A 15,881-nucleotide genomic window follows, 5' to 3' on the forward strand; every position below is an offset into this window, starting at 1 on the left:
TTACATGATCCTACAAATTACTTTTCTTGAACATTATGGTTCCTCCTCTCTTCTTAAATTGATCTCCCAATTCCTTGGCACTGACCTAGTCACCCTTCTGGCTTTAATAAGTTGAGGGTGGGGTTTTGTTTTTTGTTTTGCTTTCTGCTTTCTCTATTCCCTTTCAACTATACATTTGCAAGGAAGGTCAAAATAATTAGTCACAATGATGTAATTGGTATGTGCATGTTAATGCATACTCAAAGAGAGCAGGACTTTGATTCCGTAGTCATGTTAGTCATCCTGCCTCTTAGACTCTTTTTCCCTGCAGGGACTCCTGCTACAGTAAGGAGACTGATGGTCCTCCAATACGCAAAATAATTTTTGCCTTACTTCTGATGCAACTTTCACCGCTGTTTGAAAAAAATGATCTAAATGAGCCGAGGTGGCGCAGCAGTTAGAGTGCAGTACTGCAGGCCACTTTAGCTGACTGTGTTCAGCAGGTCAGCGGTTCAAATCTCACCGGTCCCAGCTCAAGGTTGACTCAGCCTTCCATCCTTCCGGGGGAGGTAAAATGAGGACCCAGATTGTTGGGGGGCAATGTAAATATATATATACACTGCTTACTGGTGTACACCGCTTAGAGAGTGCTTGCACTTAAAGCGGTATATAAGTCTCATAAATAAATAAATATATAAATAAAGTGATATAAATTTCAGTGATAGCTGAAATCACTTTAGCTTGGAATGATTGGCTAAATTAAAGGAGCATAATAATTAAGAATTATGTTAAGAATAATTAACAAATATATCAACAGCTTCCTTACTTTTCAGTTGCCTCTATGTGTGTGAACTATGCAAAATTACCTTAAAATGAGAGTAGGAGTGTTTGATAGATTTTGCCCCATTTTCAACAACTCTTCTTTTGAATGGTGAACATTAGGGTGATGCTTGGAGAAAACACTCAAATCAAGTATTTACAGTTCAATTTTATGCAAGGTAACCGTGGAGCATCTGCCCTAACATTCACAAATTGCTTTGACATTTGAATGCAAAAGCAATTTGTCAACTCCACTAAAGACCTATCTGGATTTTAAAAAGCAAAAGAAAACACTCCAAGCCAGGTTTGCATATACATGTTGATTACTTCACTGCTCATCCAAATCATCATGAGATACCACATAGAGAAAATTCATACTACCATATATTAAGATAATATGGTTTTGCAATGAATTGATAAGCACATTCATTTGCAAATCAAGACAGAGAAATCAAATGGGGATGTATGTCTCAGGTAAACTAATGTCTAATTTAGGATAAATATCTCTCTGGCAAATAAATTCCATTGGTTTTTCAGTTATTAATTAAAAGTATTTTTAAAGAGGTAGAATAGGATTCAACAATAACAAAAATGGACAAGAAAATTAATAAGCATCAAAGGTAAATCAAAATACATGGTTGGAGGATATGTGGGACTGTCATTGTGACATGCACAACCATATGTTATTCGTTGCCTGACAGTTTCTGAGTGGCCTTGTGAATGAAGCCTAGCAGAGGCTTGTAGTGAACTATGCTGACTTGCACAATTGTCTTCTTTGCAGAGGTTTGCCATATTGGGATGTTCAGTTGATCAGAGATGGTCATTATTACAGGATATAAAATGAGTTTTGGTTTGGATTGTTTTAGAATGCATTAATAAGTTTTTCTTCTGTTTCAGAGGTTTATTTATTGGGGCAAGAATTTCCTGTGAGCCAGTAAAGCATTTTCGGTTTGTAGTCCCAACAACTGAAAGGCTTGGTATATATTGAAAAAACTAGACACACACATAGCAAATCTTCTTTATGGGTTATTGATTCTGGAAACAAAGCAGAAAAGATGAAAAAAAATGTAAATGGTTATTGGGTAAGCCTTCATTCTTGTTATGTGGGAGGCAAATGCTGTGGGAATGCCAACTTAGTCTGGTGGTTAAGGCACCTGGCTAGAAAACAGGAGACTATGAATTCTAGTTCTGCCTTAGCCATGAAAGCTGGTTTGGTGACTTTGAACCAGTTACTATCTTTCAACTCAACTCACCTCACAAGGTTGTTGTTGTGTGGAAAATAGGAGGAGGAAGGTATATTGGATATTGTACCTTGAGTTATTTCTAAAAATAATAAAGGGGCCGTATGAGTGCCAGGACGCTATGCTAGTCTTAGCTACAACTTTCTGATAAGCTGCCAAGCAGGCATAATATATCAGTTATGGCGTGCTGCAGTTCTAAAATTTATTTTACTTATTTGCTTATAGCCCGCCTTTATTGTTCTTACAAATAACTCAGGACAGCAAACATATACAACACACGTTCCTCCTATTTTTCCTGTAACAACAACCTTGTGAGGTGAGTTGGGCTGAGAGAGAGTGATTGGCCCAGCGGGTTTTTATGGCTAAAAGCTGATTCAGAGTTGTCCACAATTGCTACTAGTCATTGCCACATAGCTGTGCTGTGAAGGGGTTGATAGTTGATCAGACTTCCTGTTCTGTGCTTTGCTGTTTGAGGCCCCTAACCATAATGTTAAAATTCACGGATGTATAAAAGGAATGCCTGTGCCACCCTCCCCAAACAATAGATGCATATGTTCCCCTCAAGTGTAGTGCTGAAGAAGTCGGCTTGAGCCTTAAGGTGGGATTAGAACTCTCAGTTTCCCGCTTTCTAGCCTGGTGCCTTAACCACTAGACCTAAATGAGCAGATGAATTGTCGAAGAGCAGCATTTTTTGAATCACCTGATTTTGAGATTCAGTTTTCTATTGATGCATATTAACTAAGACCATTTTAAAGAGCGGTTGTTTAAATTCTTCGCAGATCTTCTGAAATAATGGATTCCCTCAGAATCTTCTTGTTCTGTGTGAAGAAATCAGGAATTGAATACAGTGGTCTTCCTGAGCATGTAGCTTCATGCAGTATGATATCAGAAGATGGAACCAGAGCAGATTGGTTGTTGGGTGAACAGAGTACAAGAAAATGGCAATACATTTAGGGAACCAACTCAGTTTGGAACTTTACTAGCAGCAGTGAAATGTCTAATTGTGCTCTCATTTGACCCCAGAGATACAGTAGGACTGATGGAAATTTTGTGTGAACTCAGGATCCTATTTCAAAAAATAAGCCATCTTTCAACAAATATGATACAAAATCAATGTGTACAATAAGTGTAGGGAAGGTTACATAAGGCTATGGGGTGTTTTCCAATCCTACATGCATGGTCTTTTATATTTATGAAGTGGAATATTTATACTTATGTTTTTTACTTTCTTACTGGGGGAGGGGAAAGAGCTTTAAAGATAGATATTGATTCCTAACAGTTGGTCACATTTTCTTGAATTTCAAACATTTTTTTGAATATTTTATCCAGTTTTCTATATCTGAAAGTCCCTGAAGAAAAGTTCTTGGCAGTGGCTTCCTTACTGTCTCTGTTCAGAAATGCAACAACTTATACAGTATGCTATGATCTGTCAGTGATTGCTGAAAATCTGTTCTACAGACATGCTGAGAGGGACTCAGTTTTGTTTAGAGTAGCGTGGCAAACACAATGGAGAAATGGCAGCAGTTGAACAGCTGGACAGAAGACTATGGTGGCCTTGCCTTTCTGATACTAGTATTTGGCTTAGAATGGCATGGAACAAGACACCTTCAGACATATTCTTTGCCTTTAATGCGACTACCCAATTCACCACCGCTGCTCATACATCCTTGCCAGTTTCACTCAGGATATTAATGGCTACAGTAATGCTCCTTATGATTGCCATTGGATTCTTAGGCAATACTATTGTCTGCTTGATTGTTTACCGGAAGCCAGCCATGTGTTCAGCAATAAATCTGCTTTTTGCTACACCGGCTTTCTCTGACATTATGTTGTCTTTACTCTGCATGCCATTTACTGCTGTCAGCATTATTACAGTAAACTAGAATTTTGGAGCTCACGTCTGCCGCATATCTGCTATGCTTTACTGGTTTTTTGTCTAGGAAGGCATCTCAATACTTTCAATCATTAGTGTGGATTAATTCCTCATCACTGTCCAGCACCAAGACAAGCTGAACCCTTGTCGTGCCAAAACCGTGATAGCTGGTTTCGTGGGTCTTCTTGTTCTGTATCTCTTTCCCTTCCATTGTCAGATGGACATTTGTGGAAGTGCCAAGCAGACTCCCCAGTGTGCCTTGGATACACTGAGTTCTCTGCAGACCGAGCTTATGCAGTGATGTTGCTTGTGGCCACTTTCTTTATCCCTTTTGGCAGTATGTTGTATTCTTACCTTTGCATCCTAAACACTGTCCGTCAGAACACAGTCCGGATCCACAACCACACTTAGAACATCTGCCTCAGCCAGGTGAGCAGGCTAAGTCTGGTGGACTGCAAAAGCCTTACCACGTTAACATAGACATGAGCTTCAAAACTAGGGCATTCACTACCATCTCTATTCTGTTTGTTGGCTTTTCCCTATGCTGGCTTCCTCACACAGTCTTCAGCCTGATGTCAGTCTTCAGCCAGTGGTTCTGTTACAGCCCCTCTTTCTATATAACTAGCACTTACATACTGTGCCTGAGTTATCTCAAGTCTGTTTTCAACCCCATCATCTGCTGCTGAAGGATCAAGAAATTCCATAAGACCTGTCTGGAATGCCAAAACACGCCAAAACATTTAAAATCTTTCCTGAAATGCCTGGATGGACAAAACAGAGAATAAGGCCAAGTACAATATATATCTAAGTTATTCCCCATCTGGAGTTTAGAGATAAACCCTGATCATTAATGTATTAGAAAGGAGAAACAACAGCCAATAGCAAGACAGGATTTGTGTGTCCAAACTCTGGAATGAATGAATTCAAGTTGTGGTTTAATGAACTCTAGGTAGTTCATCCTGGTAAAAGAAATCCTTGGTGAGTGGTTATCAGTTCTGAAATTAGAAATGTTTCTTAATACTGCCTTTAATACTGTTAATACTGTCTACAGTACTGTTGTATGTATTAGCTATGCATCATATTTGAGGTTTCTCCATCTTTCAAGTTAAATTACAGCACATTATTATGCTATGTTATCCTAATCTTACCCTCAGAATAAGAGAAAGTGTGGTTTTATCAAATATACTGCCAATAATAACACTGCCTTTGTAATTTTATTTTTTTCCAGTTAAAAGAATAAACATCAAATTTCAGTGTCTATCCTTTCTATCAAATTGGGTTGTCTTGCAAAAACAAGTATCAAATTGCTATCTGAATATCTTACAGAGAGAGCCATTTTTGCACAAGTACATTCTGACATTTTACAATTGAGGTTAGTTTAGATCTCTATCTTTTAAATAATGTAAGATAATCATGGTTCAAATTATAGAACATGGATGATTTAACCTTCTACCCCACTCCAGTCATTACCAAAATTGCTTCTCTTTGCACACAAAATCCATAACAAATTCCGTCAAATAAATATTGTGGTCATCAAGATTGTAACAGAAGGAAAACAAATCAATCTTTTACCTACACATATGCAGAACAGTTCTGATTGTAATTGTTCATCGCTGTGATTTCAAAGGAAAATATGCAACAACCATGACACAATTATTAAATTATTAAACACTGTTTAATACATGTACTCCCCGAGAGATGACAGGTCACTTAACAACCTTTTGAAGTTACAACAGGCCCTCCTCCCCCTGAAACTACATACTATCCTGTTTCAAAGTTACAAACAGCTGCAACACTCCTGCGGGTCATTCACTCTTAGGACTGACCATGGGGATGCTGCAGGGCCTCTCTGCCTCTTCCCTCATCCTACTCTGACAGGCCTGCTCCCCTGCCTCCTGGAGGGAGCCAATGTTTTCAGCACTCTCCGACAATATGAGTCAGAAATGGCAGCTGCTTTCAGAGCTTTCTGCCCTAACTGGCAGGCCATCAGGAGAATACAAACCTCTCCTGGCTTTGCTAGACTTTGGGAGACCAGACCAGGCACACTAAAGTAACATCTTCAGGACAAGCTTCCCAAAACCTTCCCTTTGCTTATCTCCCTCCCTCCCCCAGAAACCCACATTTCCTCAGGAAAGGGGGAGGGGGGAAAGCTGGCACTCCCTTTTAAAAACCTTGTTTGCTAAATTCACTGCATGCCTGGAAAAGGGTGACAAAAATTTCTAAGTTACTGACCTTGATTCCAGACTAAAGAGTAAGCAAAAAAAATATTTTTTGCAGCATGCCTGAAAATATCTAAAACACAAATGCAACAAATGGCTACAGCAGAAGCTGGGTCTTAAAGGCAGTCAGGCAGCAAAAAGCTTGGAAACCTGAAATCTATTTCCAAATTTAGCAAATAAGGTTTTTAAAGGGGATAGAGATTGGAGGACAGAGGCCTAGTTTAGTTTAGTTTAGTTTAGTTTAGTTTAGTTTAGTTTAGTTTAGTTTAGTTTAGTTTAGTTGGGTAGAGAAAGATTAATGAGCTTGTCCCTCCCAGGTTTTTTGGTTTTTTTTTCCTTTATTGAAGAAATAAAGGGGGAAGGAGGGGGGCTAAGCAAGGGAAAGGCTTTGGGGAGCTCATCCTGAAGCTGCTGCCTTTGCATAGCCATGGCTGATTTCCCCAAAGCCTGGCAAGAGTCAGCAGATGGCCAATTGATCAGACTGAAGGCCCAACTCATAAATGTGGCTTCACCTGCCAAGCACAGAGGCTTCCTTGGGAAGCCTCTCTGGTACTGGAACAGAGTGCTAAGCACTTATCTATCTAGGCTCTTCTCTCTGCTTTGCAAAGCTTTTTGCTGCTTGTCTGATTCATTATGGATACAGCTGTTATTTGGAAATTTCTCAGCTAGGCTCGTCAGGAGTGGATCTTCTCAAGAGGTCTTAATTGGAATAATGCTTTTCTAGGACAGGTTATGATAACAATAGGAAAGAAGACAGGTGACCAAATCCTATGTCCTGCTTGACCAATAGTTCTTGAAGTGCTTCATGTGCATTGTAGTCCTGTCTACATACTTCTCCATTGTAAAGACTGGGGTTTCTCCACATTAAAAATGATATTTTGGAGGGGAAATGGGAATGCTTTCTTTAGTCCCATCCTTTCTCCCAATTTCCCAGGATGAGAGGGAAGGCCATTGAAGGGTTTGCAATTAAAGTTGTACTGCTCACAATCTTATCATAGGAAGGCTAGGGATAGATGGGCATTGCCTGATTCTAGTTATTTTCATGCCTAAATCTCCCATAAAAGAATTTGAATCTGAATTATTATCTTTGCTTCAGGAAACTTCAAAATCATGAGATAGGCAATTTTCCCTCCAGCAGAGAAATGGAAGAATAGAAACCATCATGTTGGCCATAAGAAATGAGGCAGCAACATGAATTGCTATTATTGTTCTCCTGCTGCAGCCAAGCTGGTATGGAATGAACTCTCCAAAATTAGCAATGGTGTCTAATCTGAAACAGATTCTAAACTAAAACAAAAACTTATATCAAGGGTCTCTCCAATTCTGAAACTGGTCTTTTTTAAAACTAGAAGAAAGTGTTTACTACAATTAACTTTTATTTAATATGGACTACTAGTTCAAGAAATTAATTGCTGACAAATTAGCAATTCCCCTGCATTCTTTTCTGATTCTGCCAAGGAGACATGATTTGCCTTTGGCTTCCTACAAGCCTCATAGCCAAGAAGTAATTATGATTTCTCTTTTGAGCACATTCTTTCATCCCTGTGCGCTAACTCATTCTAATAGTGTTTACTGAATGAACAAATGATACACTTCACATATGCATAGTTTTGGAAGATGCTTAAAATACCACTTCCTTATGTTTCTTTCATTTGATCTCAGTCTACATCACACATAAACAAGGGGGATTTCCCCCCTCCCCCAAACTTAGCTAGGGCAACCTACCAAGCCTGAACTTAGAATGCAACATGCTAAGCCAAAAGTAAGCAAATCCAAAGATAACTTCTCAGCCAAATGTAAAAAAGAAAAAATTAACATGTACAAATGTTAATTCCAATAGACAAATCCGAGGGAATGGAATGGTGCAGCGGTCTTATCAAGCATAATAAAAAACAAAAGAACAGATTTAGACCTCAGTGAAGTTAAAAATATCACAAGTATTGAGGCTTTGTTGTGAAGCTGCATCTTCACAAGGATAGATTTTTATACACATTCATGTTATAGTACTGTTGTGAAGATTTTATTTATATGTATGTATGTATGTATGTATGTATGTATGTATGTAAAAGAAAGGGAAAAAAATCATATCCCTGCAATGCTCATTATCAAAACATTTAAAACTTCCTGGTTTAATTAAATAAAACACACATTAGGACACATACTGCAAAAATATATGAATGCTGTAAAACAGCAACACAGGTCCCCACAGACTGAGGGCACAGATAAACCTCCGTGGCCTCAACAACTCTCAGACCAGATGACTGCAAGGAATATAAATCCTTCCATTCTCTACCATTCAGTCAGAACTGAAGAATCTTTTTGGATGAGAAGAGAAATATCTTCAAGGAAAAAGAAAGTCCAATTGCCTTTTGAAAAAGCACCTTTGGAATATCAAACCTACACAACATATTTTCATTGCACAAAACCTCCCAATCCAATTGGATTTAGTTTAATTGAAGTAGATGGAAACTTGTTGTCTAGAAAACTACACAGACTTGTGCATGTTGTTACCAGGAGTCAAGAAGGACTTGAAGGAACAAGTATATATGTTAAATAATATCTTTCCTTAAACCAAGGTGATTAGTAACTTGAAGAATCCTTGGTGCTCTCTGAGCTTGTTTTCTTGCAGATTTGGATAATAAAATATCTGCAAGAAAACAAGCAAGCTCAGAGAGCACCAAGAACCCCTCATGTCAACCCTTAACTATAAATATTATCCTTTAGTAGTTATTAGTAATTGTTAGCCCTAGAAGCTGTATGAGGATATAGCTGGTGAGTTGCTTGCTAATATACATTCATAAGTATGCAGATAATACAAAGTTTATTCTTCCAAACTTTTAGTGGTACGGTGCTCATTTTCTAGACTTTAATAACCCTAATGTTCAATTAGTATGAAAATCAAAGTATCTGATTTCTAGCATCCACACTGAGCATCATCTATGGTTTCTGTTACAATGGCCTTTTAAGAAGTCAATCGTAAATGCAGATGGCCTAAAACGTCTAGCACTGGCAAAGGACCATATGTAGCTGAGGGGCCAGTTTCCTGTTCTGCTTTAAACATCTACCCAGTTTCATAAAATAACTTGCCAGTTTCTTTGGTTATGTGCCTAAGACAGCTATGAACAGCAGAGATGCTATTGTGTGCTTCTCTTTAAATAATTCTATTAAGCTGAAAAGCTGAACAGAAGAGATTCATTCTAAGACTTCCATGTGATATAGAAAATATGAAGCTGAGTGGAGAAACCTATACATTTAAGCAATAAAACAAAAGTTATGTTCAGAACTTGAAAAAAAAAATCTTATCTTAACCACCTGAATATTCTTTTCCTTTCTTCCCTATTAAGAGAACGGATTTCCTTACTACACTGTGAAGTGTGTGAACAACTCTCCACCTTAAAAGAGATAAATGGAATTCTAAAAGAAATTCCATTTGCTGAGCTTTCTGTAACTTTACCCTACTCTTGTCAGCAAAACCTGCTAAAAGACATCCTTGCTTTCAGTTGAAATGGGTCCCCAAGAATATGAGGAACAGCCTGTTCCAAATTTTAATAAAATAAATTGAAGCTGTAATTTGTAAACTAACCCAAGAACACAGTGCCTCCCTCTTTAACTTGAGTAGTAACACTGAACTGGAGAAGCAGGTATGAGTTTGGGGTATGAGAGAGAAAGAGAAGGGGAAATATAAATGAAAAAGCAACTTCACATCATCATATTTTTGATTTTGTACTTTTAAACTTACTTGCATATGTATTCAGAGTTGATTTTGACTGGATGGGCATATAATCTCTGCAGATTAAAAATGTAGAAGGCATTATAGATACCTGGCAAGTTTCAAAGAGTTTGGCACACTGTTTCAGAATCCATGAAGTAGTTTATTAACTGTTACCAAGCATACTCAGCACCTTTAGAAGTCACCTGTTGATTTGATTTTTTTCCCATTTTATTATCCCTTAGAATAAAAGTTTTCATGTCATTCCTGCAAAGGAGAGGCACTGGTTTCTTTGCTTGCAGGCAAGCTTAACAATGGCTCTTTGTAATGATAGGTACAGACTTTTAAACAAAACAAAAAACACTACCCAGGAATCGCTGATTAGTTATGTTGGTTCTAGAGAATGTTGAGATATAAAAAACCTTTTCATTCAACAGTATTTACATAACAATTGCATGGTAATAAATAAGTCATTACAATTACTACAGTCTGTTCCACCAGACCTCCCCCCAATCCCAAAGGTTATATGCTTCCCACATGAGAGACACACACATTTTGACTTATTCCTAAGGTTGGAAATAGTGAGTCAGTGGTCTTTGCATTGTCCTGCCTTGCTCATAACTAATGCAGGAATTACTAAGAGCTCAGTGCTTCCATCAGTATGTAATAGGTGAACATACAAGGCAGAGAAAGGAGGAGAACAAAGGCTCAAAAGTGCTTCAAATATTAACTGTATTGAGAGCACAGAACGTGATGCTGTCCTCTCTCATTTCAAGACCAGTTGATAACAAAGTTCAGTGCAAATTTTAATTAAAAAAAATAAGTTCTTCCATGCTGAACCACTCACCGTTCCTGTGAGGAAAGGATCCATTCTACATAAAGCCCTGTAATTTCTTGTGCCGTTACTTTTTAAAAATTCCAGTGGCTATGTTTCACATTGAGCTTGTTCCTTCCCATCTACGCCAAGCCAGCCTCTTCTTCTTGCTTTGTTCTTTTTCCAGCAGATTCTCTTTTGTGACTCCCAGGTATCCAACACTAGCACAGCCACTGACCCAATTCATTTCATGTCCGTCCACTGGAGCTGGATAAATGATGGTTTGTGTTGGAATTCATAAGTCTCTTTGTAGCACAGTGCATGTGGACCACAGTGTCATTGGGATAACGGACAAAGGCAGGTTCACTGAAAGGTTTCTGGCACACCTGGCAGAGTTTTTTGTCAGAAAGAAGGATTGGGCTTTCTCTTAGTTTCACCTAAAAGCAGCAACAACAAGAGAAACATCTGTAAGGTTGTTCGAATTTTATTTTTGCAAAAGCCACTATTGGTGAGATAGGAAGTTGACCACAGGAGGTTGAATGGCCATTTTCTTACACCAGCTTCCTGCATTCATTGAGACACAATTCTAACATTCCTTTAGGGAAATCATAATACTTAATGGGAATGATCACACTAGATCTTTGGCAGCATCCTGGAAGTGAGAGGAGACTTTGTATTTTTCTGAAAAGGCTTCTTTGAGGATTGGTTGGATCCTTGGAAAGCTTGGGAATCTAATTGCAGTGGAAGGGAGAAGCAAAGAAAAATCAAGAAAGGTAGACCCACCCACCCACTCCTGCTCACAGTTTTTAATACAGATGTAGCACAGGAAGAAGAGAGAGGAATCATAAATAAGTTGTCATGTACATATGAACCACAAAAATTAGAGTGTGTTGGTCTACGATGAATTAAAAAGGAGAAATTTGCAAGCAAAAATCCCTGTTGATTAAACCTTATAAACTTACCTTTTCATGCTTGTAAATAAGATTCTCAGCTTTTGCTAAGCTCAGTGCAATCTCAGCCATTCTTTGTGAATGGAGACTTTCCCTCATTGCACTCATCAGAAACGAGGAGAGAAGCTGTATGGACCAGCTGGCAGGAATAAACTGCAAAACCCATGCAGCATCAAATTCAGCTGCATGATTGTTCAGAAGGTCAACGGCTGCCATATTCAGTTCATGGTTGGGTGTGCTGGAATTGAAATATGTTGAGAGCAGCATATGAAAAAGCTTCTGTCTGTAGGGAAGACCCTTGCTCTCGGAATTCCATAGGCAGTAGTCCTCAGCGGCTGAGAAGTCCTTCAGTTCATGGACCAGAATACGTAGAGCTTTTTCATGCTCTTCTAACTTTCCATACAGTATTGCACACTCAGCATGAAGATCTGTGCCGGCAATTTTATCTGCCAAATGCAAATTTAAATATAAGCCTTGTGAAAAGAAGGGATGTTTATTTCTTTTGGGTTGGCCTACAATACATTTCATATCCAGATATTCTATCTCCCTCTTATTCTCCCTCCATAGATGCACAGCTCAAGATGCCTCTATACCTAGTGAAATTAATCACAGTCAATAAAATCTACAATCAATCTGTGAACTTTTAAGCTGATACAAGACTCTTGATTATTTTACACAATAAGAAGTCAACTGAAAAATACATTCAGAGCAAGATACCTACTAGACTTCTGACTTTTATAAAGCAAAAATGGGGGTGTGAATTCACATAGTTTTGTTCTGAAGATATGTGCAAAACATTACACATATAATATACATATAATTGTAGGGTATCGTGATTAGTCATCAGAAAACTCATAACACGAGCTAAAACAATATTTTTATCAGCCTTTTCAGTAGAAAGGTAAGTTGGACTGCTTGACTGAAACAAACACGAAGTACACAAACAAAATTATAGTCTACTTGCATTATGAAGATTATTTCTTTAATTTGAATCCAGGCTGATAATCTAAGAGATAATGCATCCTGATAGCAGTCATATTCACATGTCAGTGACTGCTCTTCTAGGATGATTCTTAGATGACTTCAAAATATTACTAATATGCAACACCTTAAATATTATAACAGCAATTTAAATTAAGTAATCAGCATGAACAGTATCTCTCTTACAATCTTGGTGACATGGAAGTAAGCAAAAGATTTATTATTACAATCTGCTTAACAATAAACTTCACCCAAACCTTTGCTACTTATAAATAAAAATTGTTAGGGTAAGGAAAATTCTTCCTGGCATATTTTCCCAACATGATCACAAATCATGTAGAAAAATGTAGGATTTCTTACAAGTAAGGCCCAATGCTGAAGAATTATCTACTCTATTTAATTTGAATCAACTGTTAAATCTTTTCTGATATAATAGGCAAATGGAGAACAACCTGTTTCTCTTCTAATTACACAGCTATGTCACTTCTTTAGAAACCAACTATATATTTTAGAAATGAATTTTTCAACCATATTAGTGTTTCTTCCATGGTTATCCCCCAAAATGGGAATAAGAAATGCTGACTGATGACTTTAACCTCAAAGTCTTTTCTATGTGGGAGAATAAAGCTGTCCAATTCCCAAATATTATAAACTCCGCAGATCTTTAAAACATGTAATAGATCAAATGGCACCCCCATTACACCTTCAGGGAAAGATTAGTTAAAATGGCAACACAGAATCTTGGTTTCATTTCAATTAAGGTTTAATACAACCCATTAACATTCATCCTGGAGCAGTATTCAAGTATTCTAGCTCTAATTAATGGAACCATGTTTAATGGAACAATTAATATACTCATCCTTTTCCCTTAAAAATTCAGTATTGTCTGTTTGCTAGAATTAAATTTCTCAGTATCAGATATTGTGGCAATGTACTGTATGTTTTCTAATAATTACTTGAACTGTTTCATATTGCATTTTAGCAGGGTTCAGATTTCAGTTTGTTGGATCAATTCTGAGTTATCCTGAAACCTAAGCTGACCATAAAGCAATAAAAATTGGTCTCAATACAAGATCTTAAATATAATCCCACAATAACGTAACTTCACATCACGTTGTGCCTTTCTTGGCATCATACCTTTGAGCCTCTATAATACATTTCAAACTGTAGATTCGAAAGTCTTCTGCAAGCAATCAGTTCTTATCTCTGGCAAAAGCAAACTGTTTCTTGGCAGTCCACCAGACAAGAGAAACAAAAGGAGATTTGAAATGTGTGTGTGTGTGTGTGTGTGTGTGTATGTGTGAGAGAGAGAGGGTGGGGGGGGGACATGGAGAAATAGTCTCAAACATTTTGGAGTCTGGCAGTACACATCAGCTCTGCCCAACACTGGACTCAAATGCAATAAATTAAACCCTGAAAAGAATACATTTCTTGATAGAAAAAAGCTTCTGATAAATATAGTTTGAAGTGTCTTACCTAAAATGAAATGAACTCGGTAAAGTTCAGATCTCTGCAGAAGACTGCGTAGTTTTGTCTGCATTTTGGTCAGCTTCTCCTGCCTCTCAGCACCCAGTGACTTCAGATGGAGCACATCATTGAGGTAAAGCACTGCTAGATGGGTGTGGAACTTTTCCTTCTATGAAAATAAAAGCAATCAAGCCAACATCAAAACAGTTTTCATACACCATTTTTATCAATTATTTCAATAAAACTCATATAAAGTATTAAGACACAATGTCAAAAGCTTCTATTTCTTAGGTGCGTTAAAAGTATAATACACAAACAACGAAGTCATAGTCAAAAGTAATTCTGGGAGAGCAACATTTTAATTTCTAAAGTTGTCCAAATATATACTTCTGCCAACAAAAGTGCGTATAGTCCAGGCCATGGTTTTCCCAGTTGCAATGTATAACTGTGAAAGTTGGACCATAAGAAAGGCTGAGCGCCAAAGAATTGAGGCCTTTGAACTATGGTGCTGGAGAAGACTCCTGCGAGTCCCTTGGAATGCAAGGCGTTCAAACCGGTCAGTCCTAGAAGAGATCAACCCCAACTGCTCTTTAGAAGGCCAGATCCTGAAGTTGAAACTCAAATACTTTGGCCACCTAATGAGAAGGAAGGACTCACTGGATAAGGGCCTAATGCTGGGAAAGATTGAGGGCAATAGAAGAAGGGGACGACAGAGAATGAGATGGCTGGATGGAGTCACTGAAGCAGTAGGTGTGAACTTAAATGGACTCCAGAAAATGGTAGAGGACAGGAAGACCTGGAGGAACATTGTCCATGGTCGCGATGGGTCGGACACGACTTCGCAATTAACAACAACAACAACACTTCTGAGATTAGAAGAAAATTAAAGATTCAGTCAAAATATTTATTTCATATCTGTGCTACAGTCCAGGACACAAGTACAGTATTATACACAGCTGAGAAGGATGTCTATTTTTCTGGCATTTCAGTTAGTTCTTTTTACACTTGAACTATAGCAACTAACTGAGGAAATAATGTAAAAAATAATTCTTTGTTTTTAGTTTAGCAAATGCACATAAGTACAAAAACATGTATAAAATGTGAATTTTATATCATTCCCACCATTCACTTTTACAACATCCAATTTCATTGGCAGTTCTACTTAGAATTTGAATAAACAAGGGGTGAGGATAGAGGGTTCAACCCCCAAGTTACTCTATAGAAGAGAATTAGGCAAGCATGCTGAATTCACTAAAACACAAAATGTAAATGCACAAGTACAGCTTGGAACACACAGACAAACACATTTATATAGTCCTTTTCAAAGCATTAATATTCTACAGAAGTCCTCACCCAAACTTACTTTTATTCTTTTTTCTAGAACTAAGTATTCCAAGTATTTTACTAGTGACACTGGATATTTTTTAAGGCATTTGATGACATCATCTGGGTTAAAGCTGTTTTTCTCTTGGTCTTCCACGGGCCTTTTAGTGAAAATGTATACACCAACCTAAAACAATATAACATTTAGAGATTCCAGAATTGTATAAGTACACGTGACAGTTCATAGGCCAGTTTCTGAAACGCTTTACTTTTTTCTTGCTTTATTCACATAGACATTGAAAAAAAAATATTAATTATTATTATTACTACTACTACTACCACCATTATTATGTTGGAAGGGACCTTGGAGGTCATCTAGTCCAACCCCCTGATCAGGCAGGAAACCCTATACCATTTCAGACAAATGGCTGTCCACTCTCTTCTTAAAAACTTCCAGTGTTGGAGCATTCACAGCTTCTGGAGGCAGGTTGTTCCACTAATTAACT

General features: G+C 37.8%; 2 protein-coding genes across 5 annotated transcripts in view; one reads left to right on the forward strand and one right to left on the reverse strand.

Annotated features, from left to right (window-relative positions):
- Positions 1–617: 617 nt before the first annotated feature.
- Positions 618–15,881, reverse strand: part of TGFBRAP1 (transforming growth factor beta receptor associated protein 1) — a 30,347-nt gene continuing 15,083 nt past the window's right edge. For 2 of the 4 annotated variants that reach the window (XM_039327698.1, XM_039327700.1), the window contains exons 9-12: positions 15,416–15,562; positions 14,062–14,221; positions 11,617–12,050; positions 5,678–11,091 (exon numbers count right to left, since the gene is read on the reverse strand). In XM_039327698.1, the coding sequence (XP_039183632.1) occupies positions 10,903–11,091; positions 11,617–12,050; positions 14,062–14,221; positions 15,416–15,562 (930 nt within the window). In that variant the 3' untranslated portion in view covers positions 5,678–10,902. Of the gene's footprint in view, positions 2,858–5,677; positions 11,092–11,616; positions 12,051–14,061; positions 14,222–15,415; positions 15,563–15,881 lie in introns of those variants that run through there. The other 2 variants (XR_005554806.1, XR_005554805.1) reach the window with 2 other exon arrangements.
- GPR45 (G protein-coupled receptor 45) lies at positions 2,849–5,170 on the forward strand. The gene is given in 5 exon segments (XM_039327701.1): positions 2,849–4,081; positions 4,083–4,165; positions 4,167–4,357; positions 4,360–4,637; positions 4,640–5,170. Coding segments are annotated over 5 exon segments (1,161 nt in total). The 5' UTR covers positions 2,849–3,553; the 3' UTR covers positions 4,721–5,170.

Source organism: Crotalus tigris, unplaced genomic scaffold (assembly GCF_016545835.1).
Source record: "Crotalus tigris isolate CLP2741 ecotype Arizona unplaced genomic scaffold, ASM1654583v1 scf7180000024366.1712601, whole genome shotgun sequence".
Classification (NCBI taxonomy): domain Eukaryota; kingdom Metazoa; phylum Chordata; class Lepidosauria; order Squamata; family Viperidae; genus Crotalus; species Crotalus tigris.